The sequence below is a fragment of the Theobroma cacao genome, chromosome 5 (genome assembly GCF_053813885.1).
Source record: "Theobroma cacao isolate CCN51 chromosome 5, ASM5381388v1, whole genome shotgun sequence".
Classification (NCBI taxonomy): Eukaryota; Viridiplantae; Streptophyta; class Magnoliopsida; order Malvales; family Malvaceae; genus Theobroma; species Theobroma cacao.
Window position 1 is genome coordinate 35,370,153 of NC_142643.1, and position 23,358 is coordinate 35,393,510.

The following is a 23,358-nucleotide window of genomic DNA, read 5'->3' on the forward strand; positions in this document are numbered from 1 at the left end:
GAAGATGAGTGTGCTTTCGTTACTGATGGTGATGATTGTGATGTCCTTACAATATCAAGAAAATATGAATGCAATTTCTTGTTGGTATTTAAATTTTGCTTCTATCACTCACATTTGCTATCAAAAGGATTATTTTGATTTACTTTAAGAAAGGGTGGTCAAGAATTTGACTTTGGGTGATAAGTCAATAGTAAAGGTCATGGGTCTTGGAGTGGTGAAAATCAAAATGTTTGATAGGGTTGTATGTTCTTTGGATGGTGTGGCCTATGTCCCCAAGACGTGTAAGAATCTAATATCATTGAACCTGTTAGACTCCAAAAGGTATGAATATTCTACTTGTGATGGAATGGTAAAAGTCACGTGAAGCGACATGGTCATGATGAAGGAAAATTTGCATAATGGTTTGTGTAGTCTAGAATGTGAGGCCCTGAAGGGATGGGAATAATGCATAGGAGATGCTAGCTATCAAAGTGAGATTTCATTTGTTGAGGAAGTAATGCATAGGGTCGTTAAAGTCCCTTTTTAAAGTCAATTAGAGCCATTGACTTGATGGTTACACAAGTTAATTGGTCATTTGTGGAATTGAGTGTTAGACCATGTTTGCTTTGGTATGTGTAGTCTGGTGATTTAGAAGGTAATGGTTTGGAAATTCTTGTGCTTAGAGAGTTGTTCAAGGTGTTGGAAAATAGGTAAAGTTAGGAAGTTGCAATTGGGTGCGACTGGTAGAAGAGGTTTAAAGTATTTGACTTAAAGTCAAAGGTGGAGATTTGTTGTGTTTTATGTTGACTAGAATTCTAAATCTTATTTGATTATGATTCTTATCTGTATACAATATTGAATAGTTATGGTTTTAAACTTCTTGTTCCACATTGAGTTCTAATGACAATTTATTTTGGACTTGTATATTGTACAAGTGAATCTCTAGGCCTTAGAGTTGTGACTAGTGCTTTAAGAGCTCTAGAGAGCGAATATCTTGTAACTCTGTCTTTTGCTCCAGGTGGAGCTAGAATGGTTTGGGTGAGTGTTATTGGGAGGCTATTAAGAAAAGATGTGTAAAGGATCTTGGGTTAGTTTAGAGAACCATGGAGATCAATTTATTGTACTTTAATTTCTCAATAATAGAAGAATGATTTTACTCTGTGGAAGTAGGTAAGAGGTTGAACCATGTAAATTTTTGTATTTTCCCGTGTGCTTGGTTTTTTTTTTTTTTATTGTTTCTTAGGCAATTTTCACAACAATACAAGCGCAAGGCCGTTGAAGTGCAACTCCGTTTGGAACTCAATAAAAATCTCGTACAATGTTATATGATGAATTGAAGCTTGGGATAGAAGATCCTAGTTCAAGACACAAGTTTACTACGATTCTTTTGAATGGATTTTCTTATACTAAGTGAGGTTCAAGTGCACAAGACATCTTCACCGAATACATTGTAAAAGACTATTTTTGTATTCCTTAAATTTCGAATTATGTTGGGGATTGTTGGTTTTTATTTATTTCTTAGTTTATTTTGGGGATTTAAAATATAATGTGTCTATGGAGATGTATGACCCTTAATTGTAGAAAGGTGTCTCTCTTTGATAATTAGAATGATACATTTGTTCACTTCATGAATAGATGTGTCTATATAATGAAGAGACTCATTGGTGATGTTTCACTATCTATAAATACCCATTCCTTCATTTTTTAAAAACACTTTTTATCTTTTGACTACAGAAATTCTTCTAATCTCCTCTTTCTCAAAAGTTTAATCTAAGCATTATGTGTTTCCCAAAAACTCTATTATTCTTCATTTTAAAATTTCTTAAAGAGTAGTCAAGAGATTTACGTATTTATCAGATTTTCTATTTGAGTGCACATTAGAAGATCCTAAAGTGGTTCGTTAAGAGCACAACGTCATCGATTGCTATTTATACTGAGATGGCAACAGAAATCCACTCATCAATGCCTTCCATAACGCGCCTCAATTGGTTTTCTCATTTAAATTTTTTTCTTATTTTTTTTGTTGTTAACTGTTGAGTTTTTATAATTTCTCTGTGTATTCTTTTTTATATTTTCGAGTATCTTGTCCAACAGAAACAACTCACTATTGAGTTACAGATGAAATTAGAAATTATTCAATTTCTGGTAATATATTTAATTTTTCTCTTTTACTATGCGAGTTCTAGAGTATAGTCATATGGCTAATAAATGCTATCGTGCAAACACTCATTTTCATACGAAGACACATGATTGAAATAAAAGAAGAGATTGATGAAAAGGACGTTTTAGCGTGTGTAAACCGTTACTTACGCCAAAGCACTAAGTACTACTAATAATTGCAGAATCAGACGCGTTATATAATAGAAGCCAAGCCATGTAAGATTTGTGATCTGATTTTATTTCTATAAATTCTTATCTGATTTATATATTTAATCTTGTCTTTTTCCCGTTAAGCATCGTATCTTTCATCTCTAATTATAAAACATGTTTTCTTTTTATCAATTTCCTGTTCATGCTTTTCTATTTCTTTGCTGTTTTTTCCATCCCCCCATATTTTTATCCAGAAAAACCCTAGTCGGCAGACTAAATAATATATATACTTTTCAAAGCAATGATGGAATTCGGAATATTGAAACCTCATCACTTGCTTAAAACCTATTGGCATTTGGCAATCAAAACATGATTATATGTCACTATAGTAAGGGAAAAAAATACAGTAGTGATTAGAAATGTCCATGGATAGCACCTGCATTACTCAATGCAATTAAAAAAGATTAGGGTGCTTTATAATGGATTTGGATAAAGTACTTGAGATAGTAAAACTATTACCTTAACTTGATTATAAATAATGATTTTTAATATTAAATTATAATTTTATATTATTTTTTATTTATAAATTTTTTGTAATTAATGTAATAGTTACTAAAATTCATTAATTGTTATAAATATAATTTTAAACTTTAATTTATTTTTTATGAGGTAACTTTAATTTACTAAGTTAATTTTCATTATTAATATACATAAAAATTAATTTTAAATTTATTTTAATCAAGTATTACTACTATTTAACAAGTAGTACCTAAGACATTCGGATACGAGTTCAGATAATAATTTTAAAATTTAATCAAATATTTATAAGATTCATGTATCTTATCAAATAATCGGGTTCAAATTAAAATACTTAAAAAATAACAAATACCCTACTAAATATTGACATCCCTAGTAATGATAAAAGAATTGTATCATATTAATTTTAAGTGTTTACGTACTACTTAATTACTCGATGGGATTGACACAAAACCCAAACATTTCCTTACCAAGGAAGGTGCTTTTTTTTTTTTTTTTTTATTTGCACGGAATCTCGTTTCAAAGGATAAATTTACGCTTGTCCAAAGAAAATTATAATTTGTGGAACCATGAATGCTGTTCAAAGTAGTGAAACACATTCCTAAAGTAAAGATATTCGTTCAGGAGACTCATCAAGACTTTATAACAACTCAAACTTGATCTACTAATTTATATTTCTTCTTAACTTTAAGATGTAAGATTCGATGTTCTCATTTTCTTTTTTGGGACTTGATATGCACCAAAAAAGAAAACTTTATAATTAGCAAATATCAATGTCAAATAATTGGAATTGAACTAATTGTCCGCAAGAGTTTACATTCTCCTGCATATACATCATTTCACATTATAAATACTATGAAACTCATGCAAAATCTATATGTATAATATTAAATTCATTGATAAACTACTTTCTTGGGATACTAATTTGATAAATTGTTGATAATATAGGAATATGTACACAATTAAGTAATTAGAGTAGTCAAGAGTGGAACCAAGTTAGGTTGCCTAATGGCAAGGCGGATGGCACAAAACTTTAACTTAGATTTTACATTCCAATCTCATCACATGTGGGATTTAGTTGAGCTTCATATTAGTGTTAAGTTTTTTCTTTTTTTGCCATATATGTTGGGAATTATCTAATTTTGACTGTAATATCTTCTTATACATATATTATATTATTAGATTCAGCTATTTCAATTTTACCAAAAAATTTTTCTCGATCTAAATATATTGAAGTGGTGATAAAAAATATTTCACATCTGTTAAATTAGGAGAATTTTGAGAATTTAAATATAACAAAAACCGTTCCATCTATTATCAATTGATTTTAAGTTAAATGTTCGTTCTAAAAATTTCACATGGTATCAGAGTGGGTGTTGTCTTCATTCGATGGTCTCCTCCATGATTTATATCATATAATAAGTATGTGTTTCCTACACATAAGAGGAGTATTGAAGTGGTGAAACAAAAGATCTCACATTAACTTTCATGTTTTATGTCAAGTGATAGATGTGTCAGGCGGCATAAGATTTAAATCAATTTCAAGTCAATATTAAGCAAACCCTTAATTGAAATAATAATTTACAAAACCTAATCAAATTTTGAATATTGTGAAGGAGGGTTATGTAACCAATAAGAGATGGATTCGCTAGTTTCAACCACTTTGTGAAGAAGCAACTTTGGTTGGTGACTTTTATTGAACCCTTAACCTGAAGCTTAAATCCAAAATTGGAGCGATCTTTGTCCAACATGTTCAGACGACTTTTTAAACCCTATCGACCTATTCACCTGATAAGACAAAAACATAGCTTGTCACATATTAGCACAAGCTGAGATATTATCGCATTTTAGCACAAGCTTGAATTGACCTCAAAGTAATCTACCATGTTCAAAGATTGGACAATAGAATAATCTAAGAATTAATCCACAACGGTAGTGAAAGAACCAGACACTTCAATATGACAAGAAAAGATAAGATATGGAAAAAGAAAAGAAAAGAGAAGAAAAGAAAAAGTGTAGCTATCAAAGGGAAATTCGATTACAACTGTTTTTGAATAAAGATATTCGAGTCGATTATTAAATTAAATGTTTAGATATAAAAGAATTAAATTGGGTTTTTTTTTTTTGCCAAAATTTGACTATCCAATTATTTATAAATGATTAGTATTTATTGTCACAGGTAAATACTTACTTTTTTATATTTTTAAATAATAATTACACATAGAATACGAGAAAAGATAATTATATCTAAAAGACAATTCATGCTTCAATTATATATTATTGAAATTTCGTAATAGGTGAATCTATAAATTATTCAATACTAGTAATTTAAATTAAGAAAAAAAATTTTTAAATGAAAGTTACAATACAATTAGAATTCTTATTAATAAATTAGATAAATTTATTAATATTAATAAAAATATCTAAAATGATAATTTAAAAATATAAAAACAAATATCATCATTTTCCATTGTACTTTTCTATATATTATAAATTATAGATTTAAATATAGATTATAGACAAAATATAAGGGTAATAAATAGTAATTTCATGAAATTTTTTTTTATGAATTGGGGGAACACTTCAGCATATTTTCTCATATATATTTATTGGACAAGCAAAAATTTTCATAGGAATTTTCAATAGCATCTCATTGTTGTGGGCTTCATGTTGGATTACTTGCTTATATAGAAATGGTTCAAGGCTTGCCCTTAAAGCTCAGCTGATGGGTTATAAGGGCGGTGACAATGGGAAAATTTTTTAGCCCATCCTGATCCAACCTAATTCAATAACCCAAGTAATTGCAAGGCCATTACTACTTTTCTGAGCAAGCTGTCAATCCCAAAATGTTAAATTAATTAATGTTAATTAATTATAATGTAAATGTTAAAATAGATTTTAAAATTTTTATTTTTTAGATAAAAGTATATTTTTAGTTTTACACTTATTTTAATATGCTCATATATTTATTTATAAGATAAATATAATATACGTAAATTTTTATTTGAATAAATTAGAATAATAATTTATTTCATATTTGCAAAATAGAAAGAAATGAAAGTAGAAAATGTGTAGCATAAAAATAGTATACCTATCTTATGAAAAGTGTTATGACGTATGAAAATTATATTCACACCTTAACTTTTTTCATTAAAAATAATCTTTTAGACTAAGAATTAAAACCAAACTCTTCAATAAGAGATACATATATTTATCAATTAATAAAATGTTTAAGTGCACAGAGTTGATCATTTGATGACCAGGGTGCCCTTATGTCAGGGTCAAGAGGTACCACCTCGCTTGATAAAATTACATTACAATTAAATATAACAATAATTATTATTATTCAGAGATGTATATCATTTCATTTTTTTTTATAAAAACATTTATTTCTTCATAAAAGAAGAACTATCAAATCTTTAATTATGCAACCGGCCATGCTTTGACTTTTCCACCAAGGATATGATTCTTTGATCTTAGCCAGGAGTTGCTTCAATGCAAGTCATCTTAGTACAGACTAAAGTATCCACCAATAAATCTAGATTTTTATTAGGGTGTGATAGTGATCTTGACAAATTAATTCATATCTAGGTCAACTAATGCATTGATGCTAGATTGGAAAGAACGAATAAATGCCTTTATAAAAAATGCTGACATTAATGATTTTTCCTTGTTAAAAAGAGAGAATCGGTCAATAAAGAAGAACTTAGGAATCTTCGCACCCAACCCCCACGCCAATATATCACTATCATTAATCAATGCCAAAATTATCATTGACTGACCTTCATAAAGTTCCTTTTAGAAATTTGTTTCATAGTTCTCAATTATGCTCTATTTCCAAACAATATTATTGTAACGATAATGGATATTCATATATACGTACTTATATATTTATGTATGTACACATATAAATATGTTTGTATTGCTATTTTTTATTTTTTACGTAACTTTTTATTGGATAGTGTTAAATTGTTTGCAAAAAGTAATCACGATGAAGTCCAAATTTTAAAAGCTTTTTTATGATATTATTCATCATATATGAGATAATTATTAATTTTAAGAAGAAATCAATAGCAAGTTAAATAAATTAGTAAACCAACATAAAATAAGAGTGCGACAAACCCACACGGGATGATACTTAGATTTCGAACTATCTTTTCTTTGAACCATCTAGCACATTTTTATCTTAGAAGTAGGTAGAGGTGAGAGGCAATTTCTAAATAATAAAGCAATTGACAAGTTTCCTTTAATCTATTCTTAATGTAGACTTATGAGAGAAAGGATCAATTCTACTGCGGAGTGCTCTTATAATAGTAAGTTTTTCCAACATATTGTTAGACTTTCCATTATTAAAATGCAAAGATAAAGTCACAAAGTTGAAAATCATTACACTTTTTACCATTTTCCCACTTGCTCCCAAACTCACACTACCTCCACATCCTTGTGCTACTTTATGGGCAAGTTGCCAAATGGATACTTTGAAGAATTTAGTTGTGTTTATTTTTTCCCTCTCAGACTACCTTCTTACAAGTTTAATTTTTTTCCTTCAAAATATTTCGAGCTGTTGCAAACAAGAACTTGAGATAACGACTCAACATGGGATTTTTCAAGTAAAACACGCCAAGGAATTTGATTGGTAAGCAATCTTAAAGAACTAATGATAAATAACAAAAAGGTATCTTGTGATTTGACAAGAAACAAATTTCATTTTTAATATTTAAAATTGTTAAAACATAAAATTGAAAATGTTAAAATAACTTTAAGGTATATAACAACATCATTGACCTTAAAGTTTTATTCGCAACCACTTATAGTTTGCAGAAGGGTTATGGACGATGAACCTCAAGAATACAATGAAATTTAGTGATTGATTGTGTTTCACATTAACGAAATCAATCCACTGAGCATCTATCGGTATATGGCAAGATTATCTAATTTTTATAAGATTATTCTGTAGCAAAATGATATAAAAGAAATCTGAAAAATATTAAGAAAGAAAGGAGAGATTGTATTCGTTGTTTACTACGTGTTCTTTTCAAAAGAGAGTTTATTTATAGACAAAGGTGACTGTTCCTAGCAGACACAATTGTGTCTATTTCAAACATACACAATTGTTTGTATCCAACTATCATAATTGTTGGTTTTTCAACGAGCATGACTATTTGTTTATATAAACTACTACTTTCATATATTTGATAAAAGTCTATTTCCACAATGTGGCTATTCTATTTATAATAAAATAGTAAATATGAAAAAAACTAAAATAGTCCTAAACCTATATAAGCCATAACACATAACAACATATACTAGTTTTTAACACTCCCTCTCAAGCTGGAACATAGGTATTGATCATGCCTATCTTGTTACAAATATAATCAATTCTAACCCAAGAAAAATTCTTAGTAAACAAATCTACTAACTGCTCTCCTTTACTCACATAAGAAGTAGAAATCAATTTCTATTGAATTGCCTCTTGTACAAAATGACGATCAACCTTTAATACGTTTTGTTCTTTCATGAAACACTGAATTAGAAGAAACATGCATAGCTACTTGATTCCACCACAATCTCATGGAAGATGAATCTACAAAACTAGTTTCCTTTAACAAATGATGAATCCACATAAGCTCACAAGTAGTTTGTGCCAAAGTGTTATACTCTAACTTTACACTAGAACTTGCTACCACATTTTGCTTCTCACTCTTCCATGATACCAAATTTTCGGCCACAAACACATAATATCATGTAGTAGATTTCCTATTATTTGGTGACCTAGCCTAATCAACATCAATAAAGCCTCCAACTCGAGTATGTCCATGATCTCCATATAAAACCCCTTTGCCAAATGTCATTTTCAAATACTTTAGAATACGAATCAAAGCATCCCAATGAATAGTAATAGGTGTTGACATTAATTTACTTCTCTACACTCATTGGAAAAAAAAAATTAGGACGAGTCATTATCAATAAATTCAATTTACTAATTAACTATCTATATTTCTCAAGATTTGCAAATAATATCAGAGCTTACTTATCCAAAACCTAAAAAAAAAGCCCTAAAAAAAAAAACAAGAAAAAAAAAGAATGAGGTACTTGTCGAATTGTTGTAACTATGTGGATTAGGTTCTATTAAGATTAGTAGACCTTGCTAGTTGAATATGAGGTTTGTTAATTTTTTATGTCTTAGTTGGTTTTCTTTTTTAAAATGGTGTTTAAGGGTGAATGAGATGGCGTCGGCAGGTAGTAAAAGTTTGGAGATTATATCCTCATATCACAAAATAATTGATATTATGCTAAATGGAGATGGTTTTAATTTTGTAAAGTGAAAGTTTCTAATAATGGTTGTTTAAACAAAATAAAACCTTAAGATTGTTAGAATACAGAATTGAAAATGTTGAAATGACTTCAAGGCGTGTAACAATGTTATTGTCCTCTTAAGTTTTATTTGCTTCACCGATAGTGTGCAAAAAGGTTATAGTTGATAAAGCTTGAGAATACAATGAAGCCTAGTGATTGACTGCGTTTAGCACTAACGAAATCATTCCATTGACCATCCACCGACATATGAAAAGACTATTTAACTTCTATACGATTTTTTTGTAACAAAATGATATTGAAAAAATCTAGAAAATATTGAGAAAGAAATGAGAGATTGTATTTGTTGTTATTTGTGTGTTCTTTAGAATTAAAAGAAAGTCTATTTCTATATCTAATAGTTATAATTGTTGATTTTTTAATAAAATTGACTATTTGTTTCCAATACTCATAATTATTGACTATACAAACACTTTTGTTGGCAATTAAAAAACAAATTAAGAATAAATATTATTTGATTACTTGAAAAATCTAAGTGCCAAGTGTCACAGATTCCACATTAGTAAAAGATAGGGTGAGTTTTAGGTTTATAAATAAAGACCTTCATCCACTTCACATACATGTCTTCTAAGTTGCAAATGTGGGCTTGTGATAAATGGTATCAAAGTAAAACACAAATCTTCATTGATGTGGGACTCTATGAGAGATATCACGGTCGAGGTAGACTTAGAGCAATTATTCCAATCATTAACCATATGCTAGGAAATTCAAATATTTGTCCACTTACAGACATTCTAATCATTGTACTAATATCACTCTTACTAATGAGTCAACTACTAAAATCTTCAGTAGTGGTAGTATGTTTATCACTCTATTGTTGCTTTTATTTTTAATTTTACATCTTCCTAATTTTTCATTTAACTTGGTGTTTATTAGCCAAATAACTAAAGCCTTAAATTGTTGTGTTGCCTTAGATTATGTTCTATTTTAGGATCTCTTGACTTGGAAGATTATTAGTAGTGGTCTGTCCTTAATCTCTCCACAACATGCACTTTAGTTTCACTAGAAATAACAATTTGTTCTTGTTTTTCGTATTCCTCTTCAATTCGAAGATGATTTACCAAAACTTCAAGAGTTATTTTCTTTTTTCTGTGTTTCAGATTTCTTTTGAAGTTTTTCTATAATGAAGGATGTTTGTCTATCATGAGGGATACAATTATAGTTTCATCCATGTTCATCTTGTGTTGCTTAAATTGATTAAGTATTTTTTCAATTCCACGCAATTGTTTAATAACAGAACAACCATCAACCAGTTCATAATAATTAAAGTGGTCAACAAAAAACTTCTTACTTGTTGCATCTTCTGTAATATATTCGGTCTCTAATTTATCCTATAATTCCTTTGCAAAAGCCTTATTCTAGTATGTGTCAAATAATCCATCAAAAAGTCCATTCAAAATGTAACCCTTGCACATATAATCTGCGTTGTCCCATTTTTGTCCTTTTCTAGTTGCACCAATAGATCCATTTTTATTTTTATTATGGTCTAAGTGTAGTCAAGACATAGCCAACTTTTCATGTTGAAAGTAGGAAATGCATATTCTTTTGCCATCTTAGAAAGTTGCAATCATCAAAGCAGTCCAATTTCACAAAGTTAAAACCCAATTCTCTTAATGTTTTACTTGCAGCAACTATTATTTAAATAAAATAAAACCTTAAGATTGTTAGAATACAAATCTGAAAATGTTGAAATGGCTTCAAGGCGTGTAGCAATGCCACTATTTTTAAAATTTTATTCGTCCCATTAATAGTATGCAAAAATGTTGCAGGCAATAAACCTTGAGGATATAATGAAGCTTAATGATTAACTATGTTTCGCACTAATGAAATCAATTCATTGAGTATCTACCGATGTATGGCAAGATTACTTGACTTCTATAGCATTTTTTTGCAGTAAAATTATATAGAAAAAATCTAAAAAATATTGAGAAAAAAAGAAAAAATTGTATTTGTCGTTATCTGTGTGTTTTTTATTATCAAAAGAGAGTTTATTTATAGACGTAAGTGATTGTTCCCGATAGATACAATTGTGTCTATTTTTGTATCCAATAGTCATAATTGTTGGTTTTCCAACTAACATGGATGTTTGTTTCCAATAGTCATAAATATTAACTATACAGACACTTCTGTTGGCAATTTAAACATAACTTAAAAAGTAAATATTATTTAATTACTTGCAAAATCTAAGTGCTAAGTGTCACAAATCCCACATTAGTAAGAAATGGGGTGATTTTTGAGTTTACAAATAAAGATATTCCTCCACTTAACATGTATGTCTTTTGGGTTGGAAAATGTAAGTCCGTGACATATAATATCAAAACAGACCCAAATCTTCACTAATTTGAAACCCTATGAGAGATATCAAGGTCGAGGTAGACTCAGACCAAACATTCTAATCGTTGATCATATGATATAAAATTCAAGTGTTTTAACCACTTATAAACATTTCAATAATTGTACTAATGCCACTCTTACTAATGGATCAACTATTAAAGTTTTAGATAGTGGTAGTACATTTGTTAGTCCGTTATTTCCTTTATCTTCAATTTTGTATCTTCGTAATCTTCCATTTAACGTGATGTCTGTGAGCTAAATAATTAAAATCTTAAATTGTTATGTTACCTTCTTTTATGATTATTGTCTATTTTAAGATCTCTTGACTTGAAAGATTATTAGTAGTGGGAGTGAATCAAACAGATTATATCTACTGGATGAAGTTATTGTTGTTTTTCCTTCTATTGGTGCATCAATTGCATATTCTAGTGATCTTTCTCCTTTTTAACTTCATTGTTGGCTTTGTTATCCTTCTTTATCAGTGTTGAAGAAAATATGTCCTAAGTTGGTATAAATGTCTAGTTTACAATGTGAGTTTGCCAAGCACTATTGTGTACCATATGTCTCTAGTTAATAAGAGAACTATAGCTCTTTTTGAGTTAGTTCATTTTGATGTTTAAGGTCATGTCTTGTAACTTCAATAATTGATTTTAAGTATTTTGTTACATTTGTTAATGATTTTTCTAAAAGTACTTGGTTATATTTAATGAAACCTAGATCTTAGTTGTTTTGGAAACCTAGATCTTAGTTGTTTTCCATCTTTGTTACATTTTGTGTAGAAATTCATGCTCAATTTGTTGAATAGACTCTTGTCCTTACACACATACTTTATTGCTCTTGAATCAATCCATCAAACATCATTTTCTTCAAGCACATTGATTTTAGAACCATCGTTGCAAAATTTTCAAAAGCATCTCCACTTGAAAAAGTATTTTGCTTTTTCAATAATCGACATTATTTCTTGAAATGTACTGGCTTTCCATGATGCAAGTATGTTCCTATCTTCTTCCTTTTGAATTTCGGACCACTAGCAATTTGTTTGAACTTCTTTTTAACAAATTTAGTAGTATGTCCTTCATCTATAACATGCATTTTGGCTTCACCAGAAACAACAATTTGTTCTTATTTTTCGTATTCCTCTTTAATTTAAAGATGATTTACCAAACCTTCAAGAGTTATTTTCTCTTTTCTTATGTTTCAGAATTCTTTTAAAGTCTTTCCATTAAGAAGGAAGTTTGTCTATTATGAGGGACACAACTATGGTTTCATCCATGTTCATCTTGTATTGCTTAAATTGATTAAACATTTTTTTTTAATTTCACACAATTGTTCAATAGTAGAATGACCATCAACCATTTGATAATTATTCAAGCGATTAACAAGAAATTTCTTACTTTTTGCATCTTATGTCATATACCTGGTCTCCAATTTATCTCATAATTCCTTTACAATAGTCTCATCATGGTATATGTCAAATAATCCATCAAAAAGACCAATCAAAATGTAACCTTTCCACATATATTTTGCATTGACCCATTTATGTCTTTCTTTGGTTGCAACAACAGATTCATTTTTATTCTTTTCTCATCTAGATGTAGTCAGGACATAAACAACCTTCAATGTTGAAAGTAGGAAACATATATTCTTCTGCCATCTTAGAAAGTTGCAATCATCAAACTGGTCCAATTTCATAAAATTAGAAGCCAATTCTCTTAGTGTTCCACTTACAGCAGCCTTTGTTTAAATGAAATAAAATCTTAAGATTGATATAACACAGAAATGAAGATGTTTAAATGGCTTCAAGGCGTGTAACAATATCACTGTTCTTAAATTTATTTATTCCCACTGATAATATGTAAAAGGGGTGCAAGCAATAAACCTCGAGAATATCATGAAGCCCAGTGACTGATTGCATTTCACAATGACAAAATTAATCCATTAAGCATCTATCAGTGTATTGCAAGATTATCTAACTTTTATAGGATTTTTTTATAATAAAAATCTATAATAAAATGATATAGAAAAAATCTGGAAAATATTGAAAAAAGAAAGAGAGATTATATTTGTTGTTATATGTCTTTTCTTTAGAATCAAAAGAAAGTCTATTTATAGATATAAGTGACTGTTCCCAACAGACACAATTGTGTCTGATTTTGTATCCAACTGTCATAATTGTTGGTTGACTGCACAAACACTTTTGTTGGCAATTAAAAATAAATATTATTTAATTACCTACAAGACCTAAGTGCCAAGTATCATGGAACCCACATGGGTGAGTCTTAAGTTTATAAATAAAACTCTTCCTCCACTTAACATGCATGTCTTTTGGATTGAAAATGTACTCAAATCTTCATTGAAGTTGGACCCCATAAGAAATATCAAGGTCGAGGTAAACCTTGACCAAGGTGCGATCCTTCTCTTTTATGGAAACATGCACAATTGAAAGATTGAGTGGATCTTGTGTTTATAAATAAAGGTCTTTCTCCAATTAATTGAGTTAGAAACGTGAGCCTATAACATCAAGTGCCATCATAACATAGTAATTAAATATTATTAATTTAATTAATTTCAAGATCAACCTAAGTTTGGAAAACCCATCCACAGTCCAACTTGCACTTGAGGCCATTTTAGTCCAACTATTCTCTTTATTTAAAAGACCCATGTTTCTTTTTTTTTTTTCCATGTGGGATTGTGTCTTACACTCATTATTGTTGAAAATGTCTAACAAAAATCTAACATTAAATTATTCTATGTTTTTTTAAGAATTTTTTTGACATGGTTAAAAATAAATTAATTAAAATATCCCTTATTTTCATCGAATGAATATTAATAATAAAATAAGAAATAAAAAAAATTTGAAAATTCTTGAAAACAAAATTAATGGTGTTAAGTAGAAAAGTAACGAAGATAAAGATAAGATAGTTAAGTGTCAAATTTTAAACTTTAAAAGACAAGTTTATTTTACCTCAAATATATAGAGTATTATCTATAATTTACCCTAAAAATAATTATGGGGCTAATTTGCCTCAATAATGCAAAGGGAAAATGATGTCTGTCTTGCTCTTTACCCATTGGCTTGAATACTATGTGTAAAGGAGATTTGATCGGAAGCACTAAATGCAAAGAAAGTGGGAAAGATTTTCTTTCTTTTGGGGGCCTTTCAAAAGGTTTATACTTACAATATGATGAATAACAGTGTCCTATGCTCTGTAATTGGACAATTTTTTTTAATTGAGAAAGAGATTCGAATCTTATTCTTTATGTAGGAAATCATGCATTAATCAATAAATCAGATATTTAAATGCAAATGAATCATTTATAGAGCTTTAATATATAAAAGATTATTCCTTTAAATTCTAGACTTTATACTAACTTTAATATTATGGTATTTACTTAAAGTCTTGGACATTGGAATCTAGATATGCTGATTCCATTCCAATTCAAAATCTTGAATTAACTTATATTTCCTTCTCTTATTTCGAGAAAGGTGATTAAAGTATTATAAAATATTGCATAATTCCAAATCAAATTAAATTAGTTTAATAACTATAATAATAATGATGCCCTCTTTGAATTAATTTGAAGGTTAAGTAAAGGGTACTAAAAGGTACTCCTTGCTTTCTAAGGGGCTATTGCAGGTACATCAAATTAGCCACTTTAATGTGCACATCAATGCATCTAATTGTTTGTTTTGTACTTCTACAGCTTTTTATGTCTTCTTCTTTTATTTTTATTTTTTAAAAGTTGCTATAAAACAAAGGCAAAAATGTTAAAATTAAAATCATATACTAATTGATTAAAAATGGTTAAAATATTAAATTGTAACACCAATTATAATATAATTAATCTATGCAAAAATAGAAACATGAATTTTTTTATTTAATCAATCATTGATTATTTAAAGGATTGACACTTTGACTCTATGACTCATATAGCTAAATTCATCATAGCATAAAGTAGTAGAGAGAGAGAGAGAGAGAGAGAGAGAGAGAAGAAACACAAAGCTTCCAACAATTTCCATGCCTAAAGTGTGTAATGCAAGACACATAAACATTGTACAAGATGTGATTCTAGCTTACCAAGTAGGATGAATTCATAAGTACATAATCTATGCTAAAATGCGATAATGATTGATTGAGTAGGAATCCAACACTTTATATAACCTCTAGATCAGCAAAATAGTCTCAGTGATTTTGACAACTTAGTAAACTTTGCTTTACCTATTAAATAAATATAAGGCATACTTTTAAAAAAAATTTTTTGAACTATTTAAAATAATTTAAACAAAATTTTATTTTTTTTATTATATTAAATCAGATCATTTTATTTTTATTTTAAATTAAAATAAGTTTTTATAATTAACGGGTGAATAATTATTATTTTATGTTACATGATATTGATATGACATATTGACGTGTCATAGCAAATAGTGACATAAAATATTGACGACATGATCACGTGATATTTTCACTTTTCGTATTAATATCACGTAAATATAAAATGACAAGTGATATTTTAATTAATGACAGTTAATTAACCCATTAATCATTAAAAATTTATTTAATTTAAAATAAAAATATTAAAACTTGATTAAATATAATAAAAAGTAAAATTTTAATTAAATATTTTAAAAAGATTTAAAATATTATGTCGATAAATAACTACGTTATCTAACCCTTGCATTGATTCGTGAAAAGCAAGACAAAAAAAAAAAAAGGAGATAGCTATTCCCCTCACCCTCCCTTAGGATTCTCTCTCACTTGCCCTTGATGGGTACGCACCGTGACACAACACGGCGGCATAAATAATATGATTGAAATTTGTTTCAAAGAATCGATTTAAAATGAGAAAAATGGAGGAGGCTTTTCTTTGTTGATTGGGATGTGACCATGTGGTTAAACCAATTAAAGGGCAGGAAAAGAAGAAGCAATTTGGACAGAGTCAAATTTGGAGCTTTGCTTCCAAATGAAAGCAGCCAAGGCAGTTGTACTTGTCTTGCATGTCGTTTCCATATTGCCATGTTATGCATTCACGACTTCCATACCAAGTTTGCCACCTCCTCCTTCCTGCAATCGCAACGGAGAATCAGATCAATTCCTCAATATAAGTTGAACTCCAGAATTCTTTCTTTCCTACGCTGAATAACAATAATTATTGTCAAGGAACGGGGAACGTATATACACCAAGCATGCCCCCAATAGTGCAACTAGGCAAGGAGTATTTTTATTCCGATTAAGATTTCCTATTACCAGCTTGCCAAACAAGAGTATAATCTTAGTATTTATTGTTCCACACGTGTCGCTATCTCACTGGAACAGAATCTATACCCACACCCGGAAACCCTAAATTTTGTAACCTTCCTTAAATATGTCCGACTCCCCTCTTACGTTTTTCTTTTGGTACATTTTTTAATCTTCATTCAAAAAATACTACTTTAATAAGAAAAAAAGTGATTGTGTGTGGATTTTGAATTAAAATAAATTAAGACTTTTTTAAAATTTAAAATTTTGATTTTTGTTATTATTTTTTAGGAGATAGAAGTAGGAAATATTTATTTTTTTCTCCCTAAAATTCCTCGGATTTCCAGAAAGAAAGAAGTCATTAAAAAATTACCAAAAAAAAAAAAGAATAAGAGTTTTTAAATTAAAAAAATATAGAAAGAAACAGAAAAAGTGAAGCTTCACAAGCACCTCACAAGAAAATTAGAGCCACCGGGATCTTATTGTTTTCGTGAATTGAATGAGACCAAAACGACAGGCCACCTCTTTGCTGTCTTTACAAATATAAAAGAGACAATGGCTGTGAAGATTTCTTGCAATTTCTTCTTCTGCAACCCACCTTCTTCCTTTCTTTTGTTTTCAATCTTCAGTTTCTTTGAATTTTGACTCCTTCCAAACTACCATCACTTGACCCTTTATAGATATCCCAAAGAAAAAAAAAAAAAAAAAAACTAATCACAAACCTCAAGCACAACCCCTTTGTCCTCGCCTTCTTTTATAATCCAACTCTGTTGCATATAGCTTCTGCGTAAGCCTAACCATTATAAAGCTTTCTTTTTCCCTTTTAAAGATTTTTTTGTTCTTTATCAAAAGGTATGAACTGGGTCTCAACCAATCTGTTTCTTTCTCTCTTCTTTTTTTCTTTTCCGATGTGTTTTAGCTCTGCTATTGCATCAAAACATGGATTTTAGGTTGTTTTGTTGTTGTTTACTCTTTTTTTTTTTTTATGGTTTTTGTGACATTGGTAGATTGAAATTTGACATAAAAACCAACTGAAACTTGATTTTGTGCTTATTTCTCTGTTTTCTTGTTGCTTTTTCCTGTCTGTTTTTATTTTTGTGTTTTGCATTGTAATGGTAGATTGGAATCTGGGTTTTGATTTTTGGATTCTAATTTTGATTTTATAAACTCTCAAAAATTGATTCTTTTTTCTGTTTTACCTTCGTGATTGACATGGAATTATATTGATTCAATGTAATCCGTGCTATCTTCTTTTCAATGCATTTAGTTCACATTGTTCGTAGATCCAATGAATATGAGTTCCTTTGTTTGATCTCTTATCTCTCCATGTGTGTTGATCAGGGTGAATCTTGTATTGGAGGCATTGGTTCTCCATGGTGAGCCATTAATCATTTTTCTTTTTATTTTTGATTGTTTCTTTATCTATTACAAAAAAAGAAAAAATAAAAGAGAGAGGGGGGACTTCTATTAGCAATCTAATTGAGTTTTGGTTTGGCAATATGGATAAAAAATAGTAGCTTTATTGTGATTTGATTTGTTTTGGTTTATGATCATCAGGGAGAAGTTCCAGCATTCTGTGTTGACAATCTACAAAACGGGTTCTCAAATGGATTTAATTTAAAATCCGAAGGCTGTGAGACCTCTACCAACGTTGGTGACAAAACAGTATGATAATTTAATGCCTAATTTGGTGTTTTTGTCATAAAGTGCTTCTCTTTGTCTTTCTTTGTTATCTGTTACTGTTAGTTAATATGTTCAATAATCTTTTTTAATTGAGGATTTGTGTGTATTTATCTCTTGGCAGTTTGTGATTGGTGGGCTGAACGATGGTTCTACATCATCTATCGGGGTTCGGATTTATGAGAAATCTACAGGGAAATGGTTAGTTTGTGGCTTTATAGCTCTAGCTACACAGTTTCTTCTTCCAGGTTTTAGTTTAGAGTTATAGATTTATTCTTTTTGGTAATACTTTCAGGGTGATTCCTACAGTGCTGGGAACAAAACCAAAGCCATGTAAAGGCCATTCAGCTGTTCTTTTGAGTGAAGATCAAATATTGATTATTACTAGGGGTTCCACCCCAGATGACTGCATTTGGTTTCTTGAGGTTGGTATTTGAAAACTTAATAATAGCTTAACAAATTCTGCAGCTTAGAATGTTCATTTCTTTGTGGCATTAGTACATTTAAAGCTCAGTGCTTCTGAGTTGCATAAAAGCTATATGAATATTTTGATGCCTAAAAGTGTTTGATCTGTTTGAATATTGGTAGGTGAACACCAAGTATGTTAAGGAGCAGAAAAAAGTTTTGGGGACTGAAGTTGTTGCCTGGAGTAAGGGTGTGAGGGGTGATGCTGAGAAGCCAGTTGTTATCAGTGGTCCTTCTGGTGTTGGTAAGGGGACATTGATAAACATGCTTATGAAGGAATTCCCATCCATGTGTGGATTTTCTGTCAGCCACACAACCCGTGCACCAAGGGACAAGGAGAAGAATGGAGTTCATTACCATTTTACTGAGCGAAGTGTAATGGAGAAAGATATAAAATATGGGAAGTTCCTTGAGTTTGCTTCTGTTCATGGAAATCTCTATGGAACCAGTATTGAAGCAGTTGAGGCAGTAGCAGATTCTGGAAAGGTAAATGGTCCTGCTTTTTACAGTTCTATAATAGTGCTTATAGTACCTATTGATGCTCTGAGAGTTGGACATTGGATACTTGCTAATTATTTCAAATTATCAAATGGAATTTCATCTTGGAGGGGCCCATTGGGAAAGCCAGCGGTTTGAGTCCCCAGATAATTGAATCAGTTCAGGAAACTGACTTTTTTTTTAAAAGGGAAGGGAATGATGAAATAGCATATCAGATCTCATGAAATTATGGTCACATCAGCTCCTGATATTTACAATTAATGAGTTACTAATAATCTCAAGCATATTTTGGCCAAAATAAAAAATCATTTCATGCATAATATATTGTTGTGAGGGGAGAAGCAGGGGTACATTTGCCTCTTTCTGGTGGACCTTGAAAATAATTTCATGTAGGTAATGGAGAAATGGTAGAGTATTAATATTGGATTTTAGGTTGTATATTTTAGAATGCATATCAAGGGCACTTTCTGGTGGGTATAGCATTCTTTAACATCAAAATTGTCTCTCTGCAAAATTGAGGTGTTCTTGTTTTTTTATTTCAATATAGAGGTGCATTCTTGACATCGATGTTCAAGGAGCAAGGTCTGTCAGGGCCAGTTCTCTTGATGCCATTTTCATCTTTATCTGTCCACCCTCAATGAAGGAGCTTGAAGAACGGCTCCGTGCAAGGTGAATCTGAGGTGTCCATTTTGATATTTATCGTAGTACTATTTTCCTTATGTTGTTCAAATTTTAATGTTGTAACTAGGGGGACTAAGACAGAGGTGAATCTGAGCTGTCCATTTGATATTTATCATTGTCCTATTTTCCTTATCTTGTACAAATTTTATTGTTGTAAATAGGGGGACTGAGACAGAGGAGCAAATCTTAAAGCGCCTCCGAAATGCTGAGGCAGAAATTGAGCAAGGGAAATCATCAGGCATCTTTGATCATATATTATATAATGATAATCTTGAGGAGTGTTACAAAAATCTTAAGGTGACTTCTGTTTCCCTTGAACCATATCATATACATCTTAAATTCTTTTGAATCCTTTCCAGAGGACTAGATATCCTGATCTAATAAGTTTAATTTGTTATAGGGACTCCTGGGTCTCGATGGAATTGCACCGACTAATTATAAACCTTGTAAGAAGGTTACTTTGTGATTACTATTTCTTCTATTTCTTTTTAATGCAAATGGATAGTAATCTATTTAAAATGTCATCCAGCACCCAGAGGGATTGATCTGCCTTTAGACCATTCAGTGTTGAAAATTGATAATAAGATCCTCATTAATTGTGAGACTCGAGAATCGGGAAATGGATCAAAGAACTTGTAAGATTATCTTTCCCTTTCCCTTCTTTTTCTTACTTTCATTTTGTAAAAGCAAGGTCATGATTTAGTAGGGTTTGTGACCAAGCATTCGTGGTTTATTCAGGATTGCACTGGATGTGTCCTTGCTTAAAGGTGGGGCTCCTGGTCGGACAAGAGGGCTGAATGTCTATGCCATTGATTCATTTTCAGATGGGTTTGATGGGATTCATAAACTGAGCTAACAACTGCAACCCACTGATACTAACATGGTTTTTAGCATCTCTATTTAACTTAAGGGGAGCTACGATAAAGCTCTACTTGTCTTCTAAGATCTTTGCATATGTTGGATTTTCTTTGTCATTAGATTCTTTGCTTGTTTAGAACCAAAATGTAGCATTTGAACAATTACTATTCCCACATGGGCAATGAGAGAATTCATCATTTGTGCGGCAATTGAAAGCTTTTCATTCTGGGGTAGAATTATGTTTGTCCTACCAGTCAAGGTATAATTGATTGTGTCTTAATTTAGAGGACTGAACAACCCTATTTATCATGAATTTTTCTGTGTGAAAAAGATAAGCCATTGTTTCTGGAAAAGGTGCCATGTTTGTCTCATTAACAGGTAATGGTATGGAAAAGGTGACGATTGATTGTTGAAATTATCTAGGAGTAAGGCGCCTGTAATATGCTGGATTTGTCTTGCTAAATGATGGTTAATGTTCGATAATAGTTGTTCGGATATGCAACACCATAGCAAAAAGTTTGTTATCCATAACAATGATAAGATTCCAAGGTGAAGCAAAAGGAGAAAGGAAAATCTGGAAAATGTCTGGTCAAGAGAATGAGATTGTTTGGATTTTGAAAGCCAATTAGAGGTAACCAGAAAGACAAACCACCATAACAATTGGTTCGACAAGCGAAGGTACATAATTCTCTATTATAGGAATATCTACTTCTTTCGGTTTCTTTCAAAGACCATGGATAATGTCCTTTACTATTGAATATTCCTAATCTTTTTCTCCATTGGAGATTATGGTGGAGCTACTTGTTAACTAAAGTGAAAGCATAATAAAACCATGGCAAAGATGATTAAAAAGGGGAATGGGTTCTTTCCGTAGTATCTTAATGGTTACTCCTACAACATATTTAGGCATTGGATCTTTTTTTTCCCCCTCCATTTAGCAAGAAAAATGCAAAGAGGGAAGAGGGGGAAGAGCCAATGAGCTTCGGTTTAATCCATTTCAAAGAGAGCCAATGATTCTTTTTCTAGTGAATGACCGTTAATGCGGTTTTCAGTTGTGAACCCACCACCAGGGCAAAGGACCCTGTGAAAATTCCAGGGAAGGTACCAAAAGTCGGTGGGCTGGCAATGGCATGCTTTTGGTGTAGGCCCTGAAACAAGTATTGCGATAGAGACGTTTATAAGCTTTTACCTGCACCGTTTTTTAATTTCCCTGTAAGAGGTCGGCAACTGGGCATGGTGCTTGCCCCTTGTCAGGCACTACATATACATATGTATATATATATTGCTGATTTGCTCTCGCTGTAGGGTAACGTCGGGGTAGGGCAACGAAAGAGAAAAAGAGAATGAAACGACCTACCCCATCTTTGTTTCTTTGCCTTTGCAGTCCATTCCTTTTTTTTTTTTTCTCGTTAGAAAAAAGGATATGGTTTTTTAGAGTAAGATACTCTTATTTTTTAAAATTTTAATAAAATTTTTTTAACAAATTTATTACTTTTTAAAATAAACACTTTATTTTAAAAATATAAATATCATTAACAAAAATTAAAAAAAACTTAAATATTTCTCACTAATTAAAAAAAAATTATTATATTTTAAAAAATTAAAAAAAAATATCTACCGGCTCGAGGGAGGGTGATCCCCAAGGGAGGGAGCTTGATCGAGGCTCCTAAGGGAGCACCGGGCTCCTCCCTCTTGGGAGGTTTTTTTTTTAATTAATAAAAAATAAAAAATAAAATTATATAATAATTTTAAAAATTAATTTAAAGTAAAATTATTTTTTTATTTTTATTATATCAATAAATTAATAAAAATATTAATAATTAACTAACGGCTGAATTCTCGTATTAAAAAAAAATTTTGAAATGAAATGTTTATTTTAAAAATTAATAATTTTTTATGCAATTTTAATTAAATTTTAAAAAATAAAAATATTTACCCTATTTTCTAAAGTAAGTGTTTGTCCACGTAAGTGACAAAGAAAAGGGGATTGGGGGGTTGGACGTACTGGGAAGCTTCGTTCAGTCTGTCACAGTCCACAACTACAAGTCTGAAACTTATAAATATTTTACCAAACTTTTGCAGATGGAGGGACCCAGACATTTGACCAGAGAGAGCAAGTTGGTGTTGGGATGGGCCCATTTTGTTCAATATCAGTAGGTAGGTCCCATCCCCTTCAACAGCAAAACATGGGTCGGCCTGCTTCAGATCCTTTTCTAGACTTTTATTTGTGGTTGCAGGGGCCTTTCCCATTGCTGGAATTTGGGCTTTTCGACACCCTCTCTCTTCTCTCTCTCTCTCTCTCTTTGATTTTATAATATTTAAAAAATTTAAATTCTTTTATTACTTTTAATTAAATCATGGGTTTTTATTTTTTAATATTTTAATTAATTACAATTAATCG

General features: G+C 30.5%; 1 protein-coding gene across 1 annotated transcript; it reads left to right on the top strand.

The window, feature by feature from the left end:
• Positions 1-17,219: 17,219 nt before the first annotated feature.
• LOC18598986 (guanylate kinase 2-like) lies at positions 17,220-21,166 on the top strand. Its single transcript, XM_007028742.3, has 11 exons — positions 17,220-17,627; positions 18,117-18,151; positions 18,333-18,440; positions 18,580-18,656; positions 18,751-18,880; positions 19,044-19,406; positions 19,966-20,087; positions 20,261-20,396; positions 20,500-20,545; positions 20,629-20,734; positions 20,838-21,166. Exons 2-11 carry the CDS (start codon positions 18,149-18,151, stop codon positions 20,953-20,955), a joined length of 1,209 nt encoding a protein of 402 aa, XP_007028804.1. The 5' UTR covers positions 17,220-17,627; positions 18,117-18,148; the 3' UTR covers positions 20,956-21,166.
• The last annotated feature ends 2,192 nt before the right edge of the window (positions 21,167-23,358 follow it).